General features: G+C 42.2%; 1 protein-coding gene across 8 annotated transcripts in view; it reads left to right on the top strand.

The window, feature by feature from the left end:
* Positions 1–22,701, top strand: part of TP63 (tumor protein p63) — a 154,495-nt gene that overhangs the window by 67,678 nt on the left and 64,116 nt on the right. Inside the window, exon 1 of one of the 8 annotated variants that reach the window (XM_043492260.1) lies at positions 1,110–1,365. The exons of 6 other annotated variants lie outside the window; for them this stretch is intronic. In XM_043492260.1, coding sequence (XP_043348195.1) covers positions 1,324–1,365 — 42 coding nt within the window. In that variant the 5' untranslated portion in view covers positions 1,110–1,323. Of the gene's footprint in view, positions 1–1,109; positions 1,366–22,701 lie in introns of those variants that run through there. One more of the 8 variants, XM_043492259.1, reaches the window with a different exon arrangement.

The following is a 22,701-nucleotide window of genomic DNA, read 5'->3' as shown; positions in this document are numbered from 1 at the left end:
CTGGAGAGAAGTCATCAGTTGGCTGTAGGTCTATTACTGACTTCTGGACATAAAAATGCAGGAGCACTATAATTATATTTAAAAGGCAAGCAGTTCTGTCTCATCTGGACACAGACAGGCCCGGGAGGGCAGAGTGAGGATCACATAAGCCAGGCCGTAAATTCCTATTTGTGTGTTTAAATATTTAATAAATCCTGCTGTACAGAGCATCCAGGTGCCTTCTTGCTTTTGGGTGTCCTTTAAATTATTTGAACAATATGCTTTTGCTGCGGAGTAGCCAGATTTTAAGATTCTCCCACGGCAGTGCTCAGAACCAGGAGACCATTTGGACTAGCTGCTTTTAAACATTTTTTATATTTGAGTTTTTGGAGTATTTTTATGGCCTATTATACTTAAGGAGGAATATAGGGTACAAAGGAGTTACCTAAAGCAATCGCAGATAAGGGGATGACAGGTTTTGACATTTAGTTGGTGCACTGCATTCACACTGCCACTCTATTGTCTGCAAATGCTTTTAGGTTATCTGTTTGCATATTTGTGTGTGTGTGTGTGTGTGAGAGAGGGGGGGGGAGAGAGAGAGAGAGAGAGAGAGACATAAACACACACTGTGAGGTTTCTTTAGTACTTCTGGGGAGATGGATTTTAACACCATGATCCCAGGCCTGGCCATTTCTCTGCGTTACTATTTGAGATCTTTCAGAGTAGCAGCCGTGTTAGTCTGTATTCGCAAAAAGAAAAGGAGTACTTGAGATCTGAAAATCTTGTGCACCTCCCGAGCGTTTTGGGAGCAGGAGTGAAGAAATCTGTTTGAGAAGAAATCCCTGAAAATCTCAGCGGTAAAGAAAAGAACTGCTCTGAGAAGTTTCTCTTGAATGCACCCATGGTTTTTTTTTTTTTTTTTTTTTTTTTTTTTTCTTTCTTTCTTTGAGCTTCCAATTTCATATAAAAGTGACAGGAGAAAGTTGTAGTTTCCTTTCTTCTCTCTCCTGTTCTCTTCCCCCCACCCCCTTCCCTTTTTAGAGATTGGTGATAAGGAATTCTAACTACTTAATGAGATGGGAGAGGCCTCTCTCCATTGGAGTGGAGGACTCCAGGTGGCACTTTGACAGATTGGACAGGTAAAGCAAAAGAGCCCCACCTCCTGCTCCTTGCTTATAGTTGGGTATATAAGGGAAACTTAAATTATGCAGAGAGGCACACTCTGAGTCCTGTTATCTTCCAAGTAGAATCACATCTTTAGGGTTTCATAGGGGGTGGGGGGTATTTGTCAAAATCCTGGAGCCAGAAGAGAGGACAGCGGCATTGCTGAACCTGACTGCTAACATGCTGTACCTGGAAAACAATGCCCAGTCCCAGTATAGCGAGGTAAGGATTTTAGGGGGTATGTTGGCAAACTTGTATTATCACTTGGCCGCTACGGTGATCTCGGGGCTGGCTATGGAGCATGTATTTGATTTAGAATCTTCTTTCTCTAGCGAATGGCAAGCTTGTGACTTGCAAGGCTAGGCACTGGAATGAAAATGAAGTTTGTCCAGGCTTAAATTTGGACAATAAACCCTGCAGTTCAGTGGGGGGCTACTTATAAGCAAAATAACTTTTCCTAGCAAAGTAAGGCAAAGCAGTAGACATACTGTATTGAATACACACACACTTGTGTTCATGTGGCTGTATGAACAGTGCCTGTGTTGACTTAGTTATGACTTCTTTGATTGCCAAAATTGACACTCATTGTGAAAAGTGGATAATGTTTAGGGAACAAACGGAAGTGCATTATAAATATCCTAAGTTACCGTTTAAAATCATAAATAAACAGAGGATCTCTGATGGGAAAACTTGCCAGAATCCCCACTGGTAACTCTCTTAACTTTGTATTTTTAATATTTTCTCTTCCAGTTTACACAAGTGAGACATTTATATGATGAATCTATGTAAACAATGTATGTAGCGAGAATGCATTTAATTGTAACCTATTGAGGTATTTTGATTTGCATAAGCAAAGGCATTAGTGACATTTGGGCACTTGATATAAGCATAAAAATAAAATATGTTTAACTATTTAACTGATCTGGGGTGGGAAAGACTAATGCCACATACTGTGAGGCTTTGAGGAAGTTACCTGGGTTTGAGAGAGCTCTAGCAGCAATATTAGCTTACATTCCACAGGGAAAGCAGCTGTGTTGACACTCATCAGAACGGGAAGGGAGCAAAAACCTCCACGGAGGGTGTTTCAGATGAAAACGTTTGGCGCTGAGTGCCTCGGATATTAGACCTGCCAGCAGACAGAAGCTCAGTCATTTGGAAAAACAAAACCAAAAGCCAGTCTCGGGGCAGGGGGTGATAGGAGAGGTGAGAGTCAAGGAAGAAGGGCACACTGTGTGTACACTCAGGGGTTCACGCACTTGGTGTGTGCAAATACATAAGGCAAGAAAAGGCGACTTGGGAAACGTATTGGATTCAGTTTACAAAGTCTTCAATGATGCTCTTTCTAATAGAGGATAAACATTCAGTGCTTAATACAGTCTTGTTCATTTCCTCCACACATTAGATGACTGTCTGACCCATTGGATTATATTTTTGTGTTTCCTTCTAGGTTAATTATAAACTCTTGTTGCCTGTGCAGAGAGAACCTTTCCGAGATCATGTTTGCTTGGCATTGTGGCATTGTTTGGGTCTTAACACTATCTGATCAACTTTCGCTGAATAGCAGTGGTAGGGTTGCAGACTCCATACGGTTGACTTGCTGGGCTGGGCTGTCAGAAGCTATGCACTCGCTGTTCTTGAACAGTTTAAATGCTGTTCATCATAGCTGTGGTCAACACGGGGTTTTAAAGGCTTCAGCTGTTTTTAGCTTTGAGCATAAAGCAATGAATTTTTGTCCACTGAAATGTTCCATGTCGTGGGGAGTAAAAACAGATGACCATGGATTTTAAACAGTGGGTTCATTCTTTCTCCAATAGAAAATAATAAATCTGTGTGAGATAATTGGGGGTTTATTATTATTGCTTTAATTTTTAAAATTCAGTTTCTGTGGTGTATAGCCCCAGCGCTCTACTTGATTTTTATAAAACATTGAACTAGGTGCAATTTCCATTTAAAATGCAGGGAATTTGGGATGCTAGGGGATAGTTGTTTGTTCTTCTTTCTTTTTTTAAAAGAAAGGAATCTGTAGGGACTACTGAAATTTTAAGGAGCCAGAGGAGATAAGGTGGAGGAAAGCCAGGGGAATGCATATGGAAAACTAAGCTGCCAATAGTATTTTTGGATAAAACTGGGCAACATTGTTTGAAATATATTTTTAAAAAATGAGTCTTTAACTGGAGATGTTTTTTCTCCATTGCAACCCATTGCATCTTTGACATCTTTGTGATGAGGGGTGAGTCTCCTCCCACCCCTTCATCCTTTTTAAGGACATGGGATTTGTCTCCCTGTCCCAAAATGTCTCATTACAACCCTTCTTCCATTCGTTGTCGCAACACTTACTGCATGTGTACTGCCCAGTAGCTAACTACTGGACTACTTCTGCCTTCTGCAGAGTACATGGGAGTTGGCAATGTATGCTGTATACTCTACCTTGCAGCTTGAGAGCTAACTGTTGCATAAGACATAACGAAGGCCAGTGTTGTATAAAGACCATTGTAATGGCTAGTAATTGAAAGCATCACTTAATAGGACATTGGGGTGCCTTGGAGCAATCTTCCTTATAAATGTTGGAAAAACAGATCATCAGACGTCCCCCAAACAAGTGAAGGCTTGTTAGGAAATGTTGCAGGGAGGACGGGACAAGCTGAGTGTGACAGGTCAGTGAATCATAACCATCTAACTTGGGAAATGAAAATGAAATGAAGATAGGTCACAGCGTCCATCTAATCTGGCATCTCCAGATCCATTGTGTTTTCATTCCTTGGAGCATGCAGAGGAGAGGGGTAGAAGTGGTTGTAACAAAGAAGTGAAGCAATGTTAATAATGCTGAAAGAGGGAGATGAGAATCGTTCTATATATAATTGGAGGACAAATTGTAGTTTTAAGAGTTGGCTGAGCAAATGACACCTCTGCGAGTACTTAAAGAACACTTCTTGTATGCACTTCACAGAGAGGTGCATGTCAAATGTCACTCTCTGCCCTGAGAGCACATTTGCAAACTTCAGAGTAGCAGCCGTGTTAGTCTGTATTCGCAAAAAGAAAAGGAGTACTTGTGGCACCTTAGAGACTAACAAATTTATTTGAGCATAAGCTTTCGTGAGCTACAGCTCACTTCATCAGATGCGAGCTGTAGCTCACGAAAGCTTATGCTCTAATAAATTTGTTAGTCTCTAAGGTGCCACAAGTACTCCTTTTCATTTGCAAACTGTGCATGTAGCACAAAACAGATTAGCCCAAGTTTCAGGGTCCTTCCTGCTAGTGTTGTGGCTGTGGTGGCAGCAGGAGGGGATGATTGAGGCAGAAGAGGATACCTGTGGGGACCAATTTCCAGAGTGGTGCAAAGCTCATGGTGCAGATACCCTGGATGCTAGAGAAGAGACTGAGCTGTTCGGTCAGTTGTCATTTTACTTCGTCAAAGCAAATTGAAGCGTTGCCAAAAAAAAAAAATGTAGAGAAAGTAAAAATATCTTTTTTTACGGTATATGTCCGAAGATTGTTCTGCCCTTTGGGGGTGGTTGAGGAAAATATTTCACTTTATAATACGTGAGATCGCTTTCCTATAAGATCTTAGCTTAGTTTTTGGACAGGAATGGGAAGCCAGACTCCCGAACGAAGCATGTCAAATGATCAGACTCCTGGTTTATGGCCTTCGTTGTGGCTAAACTAGTAATTTCCTTGGGTTTGAGAAATCAAATATATAAATAAACAAAACAACCAGCTGGAAGCAGAATGCTACTAAATAGTTGCCTTTTCAAGAGGTTTTCCCTGCCCCCCAACTCCATCCCTCTGTGACTCTATCTGCCCCTAAAAGGCTATCTATCGGGGTCCTGTCTGTAGCTAATAGTGGCTGGATAGGTCTCCAGAGCTAATCAACTTCTAGGCCAGCTGGAGATATTGTTGTAGGGGGGCACAGTATGAGACAGTGACGCTCTACCAGATGGTGATATGGGCTTACCCTTTGATGCATCCGATGAAGTGAGCTGTAGCTCACAAAAGCTTATGCTCAAATAAATTTTAGTCTCTAAGGTGCCGCAAGTACTCCTTTCCTTTGATCTAGAATATCCTTTTTTCTAAAGTCTGTTCACAGTGGGGTTAATTTGTGGTTGAGATTCTGGTATGCAGTAAAACATAGTCAAGGCTTATATCCATTTGCCCTGGCTCTTAAATGTTCAGCCAAGACAGTGAGGAGAACGTCAAAAGGACAAAGCCCCAGGAATCGTATTGAGCGCTCTTCCTTAGCTGTTTTCTTCAGGTTAGATTTGAGACACGGTGGTTACAGATATCAGTGCAGACGACAAAGACCTTTTTCTCCTGGCTCCTTGGCCCTTAGCCAAGCACTGCATGAACGGGGAAGGAAACTCTGTCTTCGAAGGAGGCTACCTGGTCACTAGCGCAGGAGATCCTTTATACTGGTGAGGCATGGGAGGGAGGTATTGGTAAGAAACAACTCCGTCTGCACAGTGCACTTCGTCACCTTGCTACTTTTCATTTTTTAAGGCTAGGCGCAAGGACCTGGTGTGTATTGTGCTGGGGTGGGGTGGGGTGAGTTTTACTGAGCGATGCCAGCTACAATATGAGCCATCTTCCCTGGCCTCTCAGCCACCTCTTTATAAAGCAAATATGTCCCAGAGGTGGTTAATTTCTGATTTTGCTGGGCCATAGCCCGAGATCTGAATTCTTTGCTTCTAAGAGCAAGGGGGAGATTTTTTTTTTTTTTTTTTTTTTTTTAAATTTCTTAAAATGTCCTCAGCGGACTAAATTTACCGGGACTGTCAGTCCCGTGACACTTTTACTAAGGTAGCACTAGGCATTGCCCTAATATGCCAGGCTATCAGCAGATCACCAGCAAGGGCAGGTTGTGTGGGGTGGTGACACATTTGGTGTCTGGGGATGGTCGTGCCTCCATTTACCCCCTCAGCCTGGTGTAATTGCATTGCTGGGACTAAAGATCCCCTCCCGGGGTCAGGCTGACAGTCTGATGGCTGCACAGCAGCTACTAATATGTACACAAGAAACCCCTTGTGACCATGCCTTCTCCGGCTTGGTCTGTCCATCTGCTCCAAACCATGTGTTAGGTCCCCACAACCCTTATGAAGGCTGGGCATCCCTTTCCTATCCTATCAGGGGTTCATAAGCCCGGACAGAGTTACAGAGGCTCATCCCTTGGTGCAGAGGGATAGAGGTCTCTCCAGGCACGAGGGGTGGGAAAGCCTAACAGCTAGCCCTGTTCCTCCCTAGGCCTCCCTGGAAGGAGATCAAGCATTCCCTGCTCTTTTTCTGTCCCTCCCTATATTGGTCTGGGGGAACAGAACCTGGCATTTATATCTTGCTTCCCCTTCCCAGCAGGCCTTGGGGCCTAGTCACATGATCTGGGAGGAAGTCAAGCACAGGTGAGAGCTGGACCCGGATCCATCTTAAAGGTCCAGCCACCCTTTACAGGGTCTGCTAGTTTTGTTTTGTTTTTGGTTACTGCTGTGCTCAAGGGACTTTGCTTCATGACAGAGGTGCTGTGTGCCACCAGGGTACAGATAAAAATAGTGGCCCCTCATGCCCTGCTCTACCCCGTCTTCTAAATAAGGGATGAGGTTGCTGAATTCGCTCAAGGGCATGCTGAAGATGGGGTTCAGGGCATAGATGGCCCAGTGCTCTGTCGCACGTGATGTCTGCAGTGTAACATGCGGTCTTTCACAGCAATAAGCTAACTTAAGTACATGTCACAGAGATGGAGGTAGAAAGAATGAACTTGAGCATTTTCACTTTAATATATGCAAATGAAACACAACGGTGTTTTGTCCATCTGGGCTTTTTTAATATTAACACTAACTTTTGAGTTTGTACAAACAAGTGAACATAAGAGCGGCCATAGTGGGTCAGACCAGTGGTTCATCTAGCCCAGTATCTTGTCTTCTGACAGTGGCCAGTGCCAGGTGCCCCAGAGGGAATGAACAGAACAGGTAATCACCAAGCGATCAGTCCTCTGTCACTCATTCTCACATAGTAACACCACATAGCTTTCAAAAAATCATTTGTGTGCAGAGCTGTTGACTCTGGGATGTTATGTGGTGACACGTGCCAACATGTGGAAGATTCGAATAGAAATCTTTGCTTTTCTCTAAAATTCTGTTAGCTCCACTCTAGGAACAATGAGAATATGGGAGGAGGGAGCCCAAGAGTGTCGGGGAACTGGAAGATCTTTTGAATTGTTGGCAAAGTGGCAGCTTGCTTCAACAAGCAATGAACATTGAAGTGCCATATCGCAAAAAGCTGTAAAAAGGCTCATCCAGAAGTGGGAAACAGGGCTGTCCCCACTGTAGAAACGTGGCATTTTATTGAATGGAACAAACTCCCAATTGACTTCAGTCTTTTGTTGGCAAGGAGGTGAGTGAGAAGTTATGCAAAGTCACTCCAGCTTGGGGCCGGTTGAAATCATTGAAAGTTTAGAAATTTTGACCAAAAACTGGCAAGGATTCTTCATGGAAAAAACCATTGCCATTTCAGCTGCCTCTAGTCTAGAGCCAGCGATTATTTTCATCCAGTCGGATTGGACGGTTTCCATCCTCCACATCCTTTCGCCATCCCCTGTGATCTCAGATTCCATTGACAAAAGCCCAGATACGTTGTTATGGAACTTTCTTAGGAGTATTTTCAGGTTTTTTTTTTATTTTACTTTGGTCTTCTGTTTTAAGACTAATAAAGTAACGGTCTTATGCCAAGTGAAATTGCTTTCCCCCCTCCCCTGCCCCAGTATAGAGAAACAACAAAAGCAAGTATTGTCTATTGCATGTCTCTGTTTTCACACATGCCTTTTTTGTGGCAGCTCTCAGATTATGTTTACTTGGGGTTTTGGCTCTGATTACTATTATATTGTATATGGGAAAACCAGCAATGCAAGGGTATCTGGAGGAAATGGACCTGCAAGAGGAAAGTGGTGGATGTATCTTATGTAAGCCATGTACTCTGACTTTCATGTCTGTATTACTTCAATTATACTAAAGATGCAATTATATTTCATTACTGTGATTAAGTGGAGCGGTGTTGTGTTGCTCAAGGGCAAATCTTACCTTTTATTTACAAAACATTCCCACTAAAATTCTGGAAATGCTTCAGAAGGAAGCTCTCCCACTGATGGATTTTTCTGAAGTCGCAAATAGAGGCCGCTAAGCCCACTATTTCTCTGGCGCCCACCCCCAGCACCTTGGTTGGAATGTGCAGAACATGCAATGAAATGTGCGACAAGTTGTCAACGGAGATTGTGTGACTCGTTGGACAGGAGAGTAGCTGTTGATAATGCTCAAGTTCATCTTCCGAGGGTAAAAGCAAAGGGAGAAGCTCTTTATTTACCCCGTTCACCCAGGAATTAGCATCTTGTCACTTTTGTTAATCGGAATCTAAATGGGAAAAATCACTAGTCTGTGAATGTGGCAGGTCAAGTACTTTCTGAAATATAAGCTGTTCAAAAACAGATCTATGTATTTTGCATATGCTGCCATTATTGTGTTCCCATCTTAGCTCTGTGTTCTGTGTATTTTCCTCTGGCTGCTCACTGAGGTTGCTCTCTTCAGAGTCACACAAGCTCAGCCATGTTTAGACATGTGGGTGGGTCTCTCTGGCTGAATAAACCTGCTACTTTTGAAAACATTTCCTGTTTTGTTTTGGTTTCTTTAGTTATATTATTAAAGGATTTCTGAGAAATCTTTAAGTCATTGGTCTCCCAAGCATTGCTTCCCATCATCCATTTCTTTATTGAGCTGCAGTGAGATATTGCAGCTGTGGGAGGGATTATGTAGCCGTTTTACAATAGGACAAACCGCATGATGAGATTCTATTAAGCAGTCAAATACAGGTAAAGTATGCAAAGTGTATTGTGGTGAACCTGACTTTGCCGTTTCCTCTTTGTCCCTTTCAGCTAAATCACAATGTGATCTATAAAGGATATGCCAGTTTCTACATCAGGTCATAAAGAGGGAATACGTTTTTTTTTTAAGTCACTTTTCCGATTTTGCCTCCATATTTGCTTTTCACACAAGTTACTGCAAATATAGAGGTGATATTAAGTCATTAATATTAAGTCAGTCAATTAAGTCAGCTTAAGGGCTATTGCTGTGAAGCAATAATGATCAACCAGAGAGCTAGGAGTCCTTTTCTTGCTGCTGGCAAAATAAAGTTTAGGCTTCTGTGACAAGATCTGGAGTCTAAGGCAGCTGCTTTTTCCCTTCAGCAAATTTTATGTCTTAATCAACATGTGCTGGATTTTTGTTTTTTTTTGGTCTCTAAACTAGTGATCACCGCTATCTTATGTGTTCCCCGTGTGTGTGTGTGTGTGTGTGTGTGTAAAGTGCTTCCCAGAACTGCTGTTACTGGAATCAACCCCTGCAAACACTCTTGGGCCTTTTCAACAGTGGCATTGTTCTGCGGCTTCGCCAGGGTAGCAATGGTGTAGGCAGGACAGAGGTGATACTGATGCACAGGTGGGAATGCTAGAATAGGCAGGCTGAAGTGTGGTGCGTTTTGGCACACTTCTGAGCTTCTGCTCAAACGTCACTTCCATTTCACTTGGAAATGGACCCAGGCGGCAAGGCTGGTGTGTGCTCAGCCCTAGGGCCTTAGCAGAGGCTATTACAGATGTAGAGGCCAGTTCTGGAGTTTCTCTTGATTAAACTCCTCCCCGCCCCCAGGAACTTTGGGAAGCAGCATGCCGGGGGCCTGATGAAACTGGAGAGGGTTCTAGCTTCCTTGGAGCTTATGTTTGCTTGGGGCTGGGGGAAGACAGAGTTTAAGTGTCTTCCCAAGGGGGAACGTTTTAGGAGGAGAGGTGAAGTAGTTCACGGTGGAGTGGTGTGTGAGGAGGAAAGGGATGGATTGTGTCTTGGTGGGTACAAGCCTCTTAGTTTTAATCCACATCTAGGAAGCATTGCAAAAAGTTCTGAGGGTCCCTCTGAGCAGAGTGGGTGTCTTTGTGGGGCGGGGTGGGGGGCTGCAGACTGTACTTCTCAGACCCCTGCCCAGTGTATGGGTATATGATGGCTGCAGGGGGGAATTGTTGTAAATTGGTAACATTGGTATTTAATACTTCAGGAGCACGTGTGAGCTGAATCTAATAGCTAGAGAAAGTTTTGTGTGCAGTGTATCGTTATGTACAATACATAGCACTGTCAAGTATAGTATGCTATGCTCTCATTAACATATTCAAGTCAGTTGTATTTAAAAAGTGAACTGATCTCTTTGCCACGTTGTCAGCTTAACAATGCCTATCGTGGAAAAAGATTTTGAAAACTGAGTGGTGATTTTGGGGTCTCCAACTTGAGAGGCTGTTTTAAGGGCCTGATTTTTCACAAAATACTGAGCAACTGCCCATTAACCGTCAGACTCCTTGAACACCTTGAGGTGGGCACCCAAAATCAGTAATCACTGTAGAGAATCTCATCCCTCGTTTTTTCACCACCATACAACTAGCTTACTATTCTGCACTTCATGCAGTGTATGAAAATAGATTGGTCAGTTTCACCAGCCATCATACAAATAAAAGTAAGTAGACTGAGTGGTTTCCTTTGGTAGCAGATGAATGTGAAAGAATTTTGTAAGGAGTTTCCTCTTGAGGAAATGTATTGGTTAGGTGTGATCTCTAAGGGCATGGCTACACTGGAAACTTCAAAGCGTTGTTGCAGGAGCGCTTTGAAGTGCGAATGTGGTCATGCGCGAGCACTGGGAGAGAGCTCTCCCAGCGCTCCTGGTAATCCAGCTCCATGAGGGGATTAGCTCCGAGCGCTGGGAGCCTGTCTGCACTAGCACTTTAAAGCTCTCAGACTTGCTTCACTCAGGGGGGTGATTTTTCACACCCCTGAGCCAGCAAGTTAGAGCGCTATAAAATGTAAGTGTAGACAAGCCCTAAAGCATTACTCAGTTCCACTAGAGTGACAAGATCTAATCCAGCCTCACAAACACTACTTCACATGAAGGAAGCCACTTAAAAAAATAAATACACACACAAAAAACTAACCCATTGAGATCAACCCGATAGTCTGCTGTGTTCAAGATTCTGGTGTAAATGTGACTTTTTTTTAAAATAAAGGGACACAGATGAACATGGTACAGGTTGAAACTTTCTGAATAATGTATATGCAATTGCTCATGCAAAACTACACAAAAACGGTTTGCATGCACAGTTACTATAATTGCATGCAGTTATGGTAATTTCAGGTGCAAATGACCACTTGGTACCTTGCAGGTCCCTTGGGCAAGTGTTTGCTGCAATTGCATTCATACAACTATGAGAATTTGCGCTGTGTATTTGAATGATATAGTCTTCTCTTTTTTAAAAAACAAAAACAAAAAGGAGTACTTGTGGCACTTTAGAGACTAACAAATTTATTTATTTGAGCACAAGCTTTCGTGAGCTACAGCTCACTTCATTGGATGCATTCGGTGGAAAATGCATCCGATGAAGTGAGCTGTAGCTCACGAAAGCTTATGCTCAAATAAATAAATTTGTTAGTCTCTAAAGTGCCACAAGTACTCCTTTTTGTTTTTGCGGATACAGACCAACATGGCTGCTACTCTGAAAATAGTCGTCTCTGTTTTTCAAATAACACCAGAGATTACGCATGGGTTTTAACTTTGGGCAATAAAAGTGTTTGTGTGGCCAGAAACTTTTAATCTGGGTATCTACATTTAGGCTTCTCAAGTTGCATTAGGCTTTAGGCAACAGCGATTCACATTTTTGGCTTTTTTAAAGCAGTCCTGAGTTCACGTACCTCATTGCGCTGTTTGGCTTGCAAACATTAAACGGGAATATTTAGTTTAGTGTTCATTGGAATTTTTAAAACAATACATGAAAATCCTGGGGGATTTCTCCTGTTCAGTTTTCTAAAAGGCTGGTTTTATCAAACTAAATTTAGATCCAGATTTGGCCTGCTGACATCCATGTAACCTTGGAAGAGACTTCTGTGCACCTAACCAAGAGAAATAATGCTTGTAGGCCCCAACTGGCCACAGCAAATGTGTCCTCAGAACCCTGCGGAACAGCTCGGTGTAAGCTCTAAGGCTTGTTTCTCTCACCGGCAGAAGTTGATCCAATGAAAGATATTCCTTTCCCTATCTTGTTCCTCAAAACCCAACATTTTGGGAAGACTGGGTAGCACCCAACTACTTGTGCCTGTGGGGGGATCATTTTAAAATGTGGCCAATTACAACTTGTTTTTATCCCTATGAGATAAGTTGAGCAAGTGGGGTGAACTCTATTAGTATTGACTAGCGTTTCGCCTTTTAAGGCCTTGTTCTCTGTGCTCAGGAGATAACCAGCTGTCAAGAGGGGATGTGCCGTTCCTTCTCACTCAGTTTTGAAAATACCTTGGCAGATCATGGAGCCAGGGCCAAGCCATTTTAACACCTTGTCCAGATCTTTGGGGTCTCTCACACTTTCTGTAACAACCCTTGTTGGCCTGGAGTGCCAGTCTGAACAGAGACTAAACTGTCCAGTTACACAAGTGAGTGTAGTGTTTTCTCTGATTTAATCAATAGACTTTCACATTAGATTGTAATTTTTCCTTCCTTTGGTGGGTAATTTTAAGTTGCCCTGTTCTGTGTGTCCTTCTGTAAATTCCCTTCGACGCTAGTCTTCCTGAGTATAGTCCGTGTTTGCATCATAGTTCAGTGTTTAAAACAAAATGTATTCTTTGTTAAAATGCAGCCTGTCTAACTAAACTACCTGTTTCTGATTCAAATATTAGGTGACTGGAAATTCTAGTGCTTAACTGTGACCCATTTTGTTTTTGTGTTTTAAAGTGGATGGATTCTGGTTTAACCTAATATAATTGAGCCAAGATGCAATAGATCATAGATGAGTTTGTGAGCCAATTGTAATGCATGGTACTGTTACTGACCCTACTCTACTGTTGTCCTTGTGCCCCGTGGCCATGTCTTTTATGGATACATCTGCTACCTTTCTGGATGGATGAGACACAGTCAGGCCTGGCAGGGTGTCTAATGATGACCTCTCAACTTAATAAAATGCTAAATGTCCAAATGACTGATAATCATTTATGGTTACAGTCTATTGGGGGGAACCCCCCCCCCCCCCAAAAAAAAAACAGTTCAAGAAATTAGGCAATTGTAATCAACTGTAGTAATTTTCCAGTCCATTCTCTCTCTTCCTTGAATTTTGACAGAGTTCAATCAATTCCTTTTCTATTCAGTAACTTTTTTTCCATTGAAAACAGTTTCTCCTACCCCTCTCCCCACCCCTCGGTCCAGACTTTTCATCACTAGAAATTGTAGGCTGATATCAAACCATGATTTATGTTGCAATTCTCTTTGTTGGCATTCAGCCTGCAAACCAGCCCCCGAAGCATGATCATTGAAATCCAGCAGTCTGTCTTTATTTTACCCCCATTTTGGGATCTTAGCGTTCAGTTATGGCTAGATCTGTTTGGGATTTTTTGGTTTTGGTTTTTGTTTGCTTTTTAAAGCGAAACATTCTCTCTACTTCTTGGCTTTTTGAATATCTATTTATTGACATTCTGTTGTCCAGCTGGTAATGTGAGAGCTTTAGAAGCGTCTGGCCTGCATTTCAGTTTCATTACCTTGTCTAAAGTCTGCTGGTGTTGAGGGATATTAGTTGGTCTGCTTTAAAACTGTGGAATCTGATGCTTTGGAAGATTTGGCATCCTGAGTACTTGTGTGAAGTATGTAGGAGTAGCAACGTGATTTGTAACTTACGTTCACTTTGTTTTTCTACTATTTATTTTTGAAATGTAAATGGATTGTTGTTTTGATCTGTGTGTGGCTTAGCAAGAGGAGGTGCAGCAGAAAAGATGCATGCTTTTAAAAATACGTGGCCTATATTTTCAGAAGTGACTCTGCATTTTGGGGGGGGAAGGGGTGCCCTGACTGAAGCCACCTTTCAAGATGCTTGTTCAGAGGCCGAATGCTTAGCTCTTTCTGCCCAAGGAAGCCCCTTTTCAAGGACCAAGAGCCCACTTAAATAATCTATTTTGTACAGCACTCTTTCATTATCAGAGTCTAATGTTTTATTCTTTTAAAGGCTTTCACTAGTGCCTTACTGTTCTGTGGTGATTCCTGAAAATATTGGATATATAAAAATATATGATCTGTATAACAATATAAATGATCTATCTAATTCTGGAGGTAATGTAATCTATACCCTAACATGGGCTACACTGTCAGGTTTGATAATCCTGGTTTTAGACTAGCTTTGTTATGTGAACCTGAGGCAGGTGGTAGAAGACCAAAAATGAAAAGCATTTCTCCCTTGGGCTGTGCTTGGTTAGATGGCACCCCGCTGCTGTCTGAAAAATGTTTGCAGAGTTCAACAGGATAAGTGATAACCATGGTGCAAAACTCAACTTGAGCTAAAAAGGAAAATTAACTAAAGCCCCAAAGAACTATGATCTTCAGCATCAGGTGTTGACTTAGATCCTCTTGGAAAATCTTACCATGGGGTGCTTTCATGAGAATCAAGGTGATTCTCTTAGACCCCAGTTATGCAAGCATGTACATATGTTTACTCACATGAGTAGCCCTGTCAAACTGCTCTTGTGCATAAAGTTAGAACCATGCATAAGTAGTTGCAGGATCAGGGCCTTCAATTTGTTTGGCTTGGATTAATCAAAAGGCTGTGCAGGAATTTTGAAATGCAAACCAAATGCTATCTTTCCTCCTTCCTTCCTCCTCCCCCTCCCACCCCCCACGCGCTTTCAAAGTGGAACAGATGGTTCTAGAGAAAATGATCAAACTTGTATATTTTAAAAAAGCCTTTCATGAATACTATATAGTAAGTTTACACAGAGTATTCTCTTCTGTAAATATATCAGTATAACAGGAGTGCTGTTTACTCATAAACATTTTAAAATACAAATGTGTGCCTACTCACTCAATGAATCTGGGCCACTATCTCTAAAACCAACTCCAAAGACTTGACTGCAGCTGCTGAGAAGTGTGTCAGAATTCTATTTGGGAATCTTTATCATACCTGAACAATGGCAGCAAAATATACTTTCGTTAGATAAGCAGGTAGGTATCAGTGTGTTTATGTATTTTAGTTACAGATATTGGTGTAGATTCCCAATTGCATTTTGGCAGATTTTGTAGCTGAACTAGAGGAAGAGCTCTTTATTTTAGTTTGGCAAAATTTTGTTTGCCAGGATAAGCTCCTGAGAAGTCTAGGTACCCCCTACCAAGTATATGTACTATTAAGTGAACATGTGCAATCCAGATAATGTTGTTGTATTTTGCAAAATGTTGTTCATATGGCTGTTGCATTGTACCTCAAAATAGCATCCTGTAACCCCCATATTCATCATTCCTGTATGGTTGAGATATTTCATAAAAAGCATGCCATGAAAGATGATGATCTGCTGAAACCCATTGTCCTGTCCAAATATATATATCATTAGTGTGCATGAAGTTATGAGATTTTGCTCCTATGGTTGTTACTGAAATAAGTGGTAAGTTTGAGAGTCTCCACTGCTAGGTGATAAACCACTCATAGGAGGGTGTTAAATGGCCATTAATCAATAGGGGAGTTGTAATCAAGGGGTTTACAATTCAATGACAATTGGGCAAGCACCACAGGATGGGGACTGCTCAACTCTTATGACTCAGTTACACAAGATCACACTGGGGGGTATTGCTCAACCTTGTGACTCAGTTAAGCCCACCAGGACATGTCTGGGCAAGTGTTGTCCAGGCACCTGGACTGAGGTTATAAAATAAGGGACAGTGGCATCATGCCTTGGCCTTTCTCTTCCCCCACCTAAGCTGAAAGCAACAAGAACGCTGAGAAGACAAAGATTTCAACTGAGGAGACTAGTCTGGGCTTAAGGGAGAGGCCTGTGTATTAAGAACTGTAACATCCAGTGGGGTGAGAAAATTGCTTGATCTAAATACTGCCTAGTATAATAAGGTTTAAGATTTAGACATTGTGCTTACCTTTTATTTTCTTTGGGAGCTATTTCTGACCTTTTGTGCCTACCACTTATAATCACTTAAAATCGATTGTTCTGTAGTTAATAAACCTGTTTTATATTTTACCTAAAACAGGGCGTTTTGGTTGAAGTGCTTGGGAAATCTGCTCAGGTTAGAAAGGCTAGTGTGTGTGTCCCCTCTGCACATGGAGGGAGGAGCGGACCAGGTAATGAACTTGCCTTGGTCAGAAGCGTGATCAGTGTAGGACAGTAGTATAGCTTTGGGGTGCAAGGCTGTGGAGCTGGGGGGAATTGGCTGGTGCCTTTCTCTGTGTGATTCATGAGCCTTTCTCTGGGAGCATTCATGCAATCTAGCAGGATGTAGGGCTCCACATGCAGTTGTGCTGAGTGATCACAGCGCCTGGAGGGATTTGCTGCTTGTCACAAGCAAGGCATTGTGAGAGACAACCCAGGCTGGAGAATTAAGGGGGAACAGCAGTACCCCAGTTCCAGGTTGTACCCTGGGATTGCATCACAATGGCATGGCCTCAGCTTAAGGCTAAAAGATTTTTCCCCCCCTTTATGAACTTTTTTTTTTAATAGAACAGTTATTTGTATTACTGAGATTAGAGCCCTGTCATGTGGGGCGCTGTATATGCAGAGTAAGAGACCATTCCTACTCCCAAGAGATTATCATCTAAACAGAAAGAGAAGGATTACTGTGCCCATTTTACACATGAGGAACTGAGGCACAGAGAGGCTAAGTGACTTATAGATTCATAGATACTAAGGTCAGAAGGGACCATTCTGATCATCTAGTCTGACCTCCTGCACAATGCAGGCCACAGAATCTCACCCACCCACTCCTACAAAAAACCTCACCTATGTCTGAGCTATTGAAGTCCTCAAATCGTGGTTTAAAGACTTCAAGGAGCAGAGAATCCTCCAGCAAGTGACCCGTGCCCCATGCTACAGAGGAAGGCGAAAAACCTCCAGGGCCTCTTCCAATCTGCCCTGGAGGAAAATTCCTTCCTGACCCCAAATATGGCGATCAGCTAAACCCTGAGCATATGGGCAAGATTCACCAGCCAGATACTACAGAAAATTCTTTCCTGGGTAACTCAGATCCCACCCATCTAATATCCCATCTCAGGGGATTAGGCCTATTTCCCATGAATATTTAAAGATCAATTAATTACCAAAATCATGTTATCCCATGATACCATCTCCTCCATAAACTTATCGAGTTTAATCTTAAAGCCAGATAGATTTTTTTTTTTTTTTTTTTTTTTTTTTTTTTGCCCTCACTGCGTCCCTTGGAAGTCTATTCCAAAACTTCACTCCTCTGATGGTTAGAAACCTTCGTCTAATTTCAAGTCTAAACTTCCTGGTGGCCGGTTTATACCCATTTGTTCTTGTGTCCGCGTTGGTACTGAGCTTAAATAATTCCTCTCCCTCTCTGGTATTTATACCTCTGATATATTTATAGAGAGCAATCGTATTTCCCCTCAACCTTCTTTTAGTTAGGGAGCTTGGCTTGTTTAGCCTGAGTCTCCTTTCATGAGACCAAGTTTTCCATTCCTCGGATCATCCTAGGAGCCCTTCTCTGTACCTGTTCCAGTTTGAATTCATCCTTTTTAAACATGGGAGACCAGAACTGCACACAGTATTCTAGATGAGGTCTCACCAGTACCTTGTATAACGGTACTAAAACCTCCTTATCCCTACTGGAAATACTTCTCCTGATGCAGCCCAAAACCGCATTAGCTTTTTTCACAGCCATATCACATTGGCAGCTCATAGTCATCCTATGATCAACCAATACTCCAAGGTCCTTCTCCTCCTCCGTTACTTCTAATTGATGCGTCCCCATCTTATAACTAAAATTCTTGTTGTTTATCCCTAAATGCATAACCTTACACTTCTCGCTTGCCCAGTGTCACACAAGAAGTCTGTGGTGGAGCACAAACTTGAACCCAGGTCTCTAGAGTCCTAACTGCTGGCCATCCTCCTCCTAGCTAGAGGTGTTGGAAGTGATGTATGTTACACTGAAGGAGCATAATACACTTTCATAGTAGTTTTATATCCTTTTCAAAGTCTTAGTCTTAGTCAAATTGAAAATTGAAACCCTTCTGTCCAGGTAGATATTGGTGGAAGCAGAGGCCAGTGACAAAGCCAAGCGGTGTAAGGTTATTCTGTCTTGTCATCTCAGTTACACACTCGATGTCAGTTTGAACCGTGGTTCCAATATAGGGCTGTGGGTGGGGTCTCTTGCATCCTGATGCATTTCTTAGTACTTGTGCAACTAATAAATATGCTATTTATAATAATGTATTAGTTTTGTCCTCTGACAAACTGGTAAAGTTGCCTGTCTCTCAGTCAGCAGGAGCTCCATTAATGTTAATAGAAGAGCATCTTCGGTAAACCAGAGTACTTTAAACCCCGTTATCTCCCCAATCCCCAAAAAACTAATCACAATCATAGGACACTTCAGGAATGTGTGAATTTAAATCTTGCTTGAAGCTGTCACATCTGGGAGCCCTGGCATCTGGATAGTTATAATTAGCCTTAGAAACCATTTAAATATCAGCTGAATAAAGGTCTGTTGTTGAAGAGGAATTTGAAATTCCACGGTACATTCCTTCTTCAGAGTGAAAACAACAGTGCCAATTTGCTTGCTACTAGTCCTGGAATTACTAGCCCTGGTGCTTTATCTTCACTGTGGCTCAGGACTCAGTTAGTATGGCTAAAATGAAGTGTGTTGCCTGGAGTCTCTTTGCCAGTAATACTAGTTGTGGTGGTTTCAGTAAAATACTGATCTGAGTACTGATCTGTACTGAGACAAAACGTCTGAGAAGCTAGGTTGTCTTATGGCCAATAGTGTGGGTAGAGGTTAGTATTCTGCCTGGTCTCTGGAGTTTCCTGTCGTGTTCACGGTCTGGCCCATTTCTGCAATTAGATTGGGCACCAAGGACGACACCTTTTTGAAGGTTTTCTCAGTGGCCGGGGAATGTTTCAACCACATGGTGTTTCTTGGTCCATCGGTGAAAGGCATGATGTCTCCGTGTCAAGGAGCTCTTTCAGGTCTGCATTTCCTGTGGATTCCACAGTACTTGGGGAGTAGCTCTGCATAAAATTCTAGTGGTAAAGCAATATAGGGGCAGAAACTATTTCCACTGTACTGCCCGCCCACTGTATCCCCATGTGCTGTTGCTGTCGGATGTAAAAAGATCCATTGTACTTCCTTAAGAAGTGGCGGTGTTCTAAAGTTACAGAGTAGCTTTTTGGCAGAGGTGATACAGGCACTGACAAAGACTAAGGTGAAAACGGTCAACTCTTCCATCCATTTATCAAAGCATTCACAATTCCACTGGGAAGAGAAGCAATAACGGGTCTACAGCTGGAGCTGGACTGCAGACATGTTTTGTCATGGACATTCTTCTGAAAAGTTTTGTTCTCTTGTGTGATTTCACACAAGCCTCAATATCTGACCTCTGTTCAAGCTGGCTGATATTCGACTATTGGAAGTGTTTGTACATTGAATCTAAAAGCTGTCTTCGTTCTAAAAATGTGCTGATAGTTACTTAAGGCACCTCAAAAACTGCCTCGCTTTTCTGTTTTGTTACACTACTTATTTTGGAAGTTTTTAAGAGGTTTACAAATCTTTCCCATGTAAATATCCGAGACAATGCAATAATATTTCAACAGTGGGCTTTCATTTAATGAGCTGATTTGTTAATACCTCTCTATTTAACAGGATGTTACCATGTTAGAATGAGCATCTTTACCCTCCCCTGACATGTTGGAAAACTGCCTCATTTTTACTGGAGTGGTGGGAGGGAGGAAGCATTCTTGCATGTAAATTAAATGACCCTAATCAGTGCACCTAGTGTTTTGAATGTCCCCTAGTGGTGGTACTTATTATGCATCTGATGAAGTGGGTTATAGTCCATGAAAACTTATGCCCAAATAAATTTGTTAGTCTCTAAGGTGCCACAAGGACTCCTCATTGTTTTTATTATAGTTCTACTTAGTAAAGGAAATGACTTTTGGATCCTGCTGCCCAGAATCTCTAATCGAAAGTTTGGGTGTTTGTGTTTGAAGATGGGAAGGATTACATGTCATGATTTAATAATGATACATTTTTAAAAATTATTTTTTAAATTCAGTGATACCTTCATTTAAAATTTATCTAACAGTGTTGCTAGCCCAAGGAAACAGCATTGTCTAAGTGCAGGAACAGGAAATACACTGTGCCTAAGTGAAGTGCAAAAATAAATAGACTAGGTGGTGAAATATGAATTACATTTCTAAAAATCTTTTTAGTTCAGAAAATCTACTCTGAAGTGTTAATAGTAAGTCAGGAATTTAAAAAAGGAGGAGGGACCTACCAACAATTTGAACCTGAGCCTTTTTGAAAACAGAGGTGCTAAAAATGTGATGCCTCAAACTTGACAAGTTATTCTTTGAACTTTTTATCACTTTCTTTCCTCTTCCTACATGAACAACATTCTCACTCCTGTTAGTGAGAAACTGGCATATGGATCAATTGCAAAACTGGGCCCTGGTTCTGGAAAGCTTTGAGCATGTGCTTTGCTTTTCACACACGGCGTCGTCTCATTGATTTCCACGTGTGCATGATTTCAACTTCTTCCCTGGGTCAAGGCCTTAAAGATTGTATCTAAATTCTAATGCAAAAACTTAAAAATAAATAAATAGCTTTGACTCTTAAAAATATACTTTGCATCTTTATTAAGGGCCGGCTTTCAAGCATGCACAAATTACTTCTCTCTCTTTGTTCTCTTGAGCGCACAATATCTGTAACTCCTTCCTGGCGAAGGAGGCGTTTTATTACCGGCTGAGCTAATGCTCAGTTGAATTCCCGTGTAGTCCTTCTCCCGGCTGGCTGCCCCTCTGATTGTTCTGTTGTCAGAAGGCGTGTGCCTCTGAAAGACTTATCTGATTCTTACCAAAGGGCTCGCGAGTGTCTCAGATACTGACCCCTGAATGCAAACAACTTTTCAAGCCTTTCGCCTGGGGCATGGCCTCCAGCTGGCATACCTTAGAGGTTTAGTGCAGTCAGGGGCCTGCCAGTGCCTTTTCTTTCCATGTCACCTGGACTGGGCAGCACCTGTCCAGGGGGAGCAGGAAGAGTTAGAGGATTTGTAGGAGTCAGAGGGAAAGAAAGGGAGTCAAACAGCTGCTCGTGTCAGCGCTAGGATAAGTGTAAGGAGATTAATAGTTATTTAAAGAGCAGATGGGGACGTGGCATTCAGCTATGGAATGTGAATATATAAATGTAATGGAATGGATAGTCCACTGTTAACATTTAGACAGATGGCCGCTGGATTGAATGGAATGATGAGGATCCGTCGATTCCCTTAAGGAGTTCTTAAACTTTAATGGGATATTTATCTCTTTAATTGACATCTTGCCAGCTTCTTTAGCATCTGCACTCCATCTAGTAGAGTTGTTCCCTCTTTTCTGGGTGCTTCACTTCCTTATTACCTGCTAGGCAGCCTAGAATTATTATGAATAGTTTGACTAAAAGGCTAGTTTCTCTCCCCCCCCCCCCCCCACCCCCTTTCCATTTGACGAGCTGCTCCAACAAACGTTTTTCATAAGCGTGTTCCTTTTGTCTCTCCTGCTTATTAGGAAGTGCGTCAGATGCTAATCTCTAGGAGACATGAAGGGAAGGAGTCTACTTTTTCAAGCTCAAGGAGCCTTTAAAGTTTCTTTGAAAAACGCATATCAAAGTTAGATTAAATGGGGCTGGGTTTTCAGGAGAGTCTAAAATAGGTAGGAGTCCAACTCCCATTGAAATTTAAGAACGGTTAGGTGTCTGGAAAGAATCTGGACTGGATTGCTATCTACTTACAACCAATGCGGTACTTGACCCTTACATAGTGCTGCGTGTGTTCAAAATTCAACACAAACATGGACGTAGACTGAATCTCACAATCACCCTGGAAGGTAGGTGCTGTAAACTTTATTCCCATTTTACAGATGGGAAAACTGAGGCAGCGAGGATACACAGCTAGCCCAAGGCTATATAGGAGGTCCTTGGTTCACCCAGGATTACTACTTAGAACATAATTATTGTTAGTAGTAGAGTAGTGCCTGGAGGCCCAACCACAAGGGAGGCCCCATTATGCTAGGCAGCACTCTACATCTAGTGAAGGATGCTAGACCATGATGGCTCCCAACCCTGTATGTTTGGTTCTCCAGACCATGCTTTACTAACCCCTTCTACTCCATACCTCAACCTGCTGATAACCCTTGAGAGCCTGAAAGAATACGTCGGCCTTACATAAGGGCGCTCAAAGTAACCAAGGCTGTTGACCCAAGCTTGGGAGTGTAACTGAAACACGATGTAACATACCATCATAGTCTGTCTGCCTTTCAGATGAATCTGCTGAGCGCCACTTGGTGCCTTTTTGTTTTCATTATCATATTTTGCTCTTGGGGGATGGCTGTCGGCCCAAGAGGTGAGGGATTCTGTCTAGCGGAATACACTTGAAACAGAACCAAAGCCTTGCAAATGTTGGATGCTTCAGCCTAGCAAATGAGTTGTGATATGTTTTTCTGTATGGTTGTAATGTCCAGGGACGTCACCCTGCAAATTCTGGCAAAGAGCTTA

This window comes from Dermochelys coriacea, chromosome 9 (assembly GCF_009764565.3).
Source record: "Dermochelys coriacea isolate rDerCor1 chromosome 9, rDerCor1.pri.v4, whole genome shotgun sequence".
Taxonomy (NCBI): Eukaryota; Metazoa; Chordata; order Testudines; family Dermochelyidae; genus Dermochelys; species Dermochelys coriacea.
This window is presented reverse-complemented; position numbering and strand designations above follow the sequence as displayed.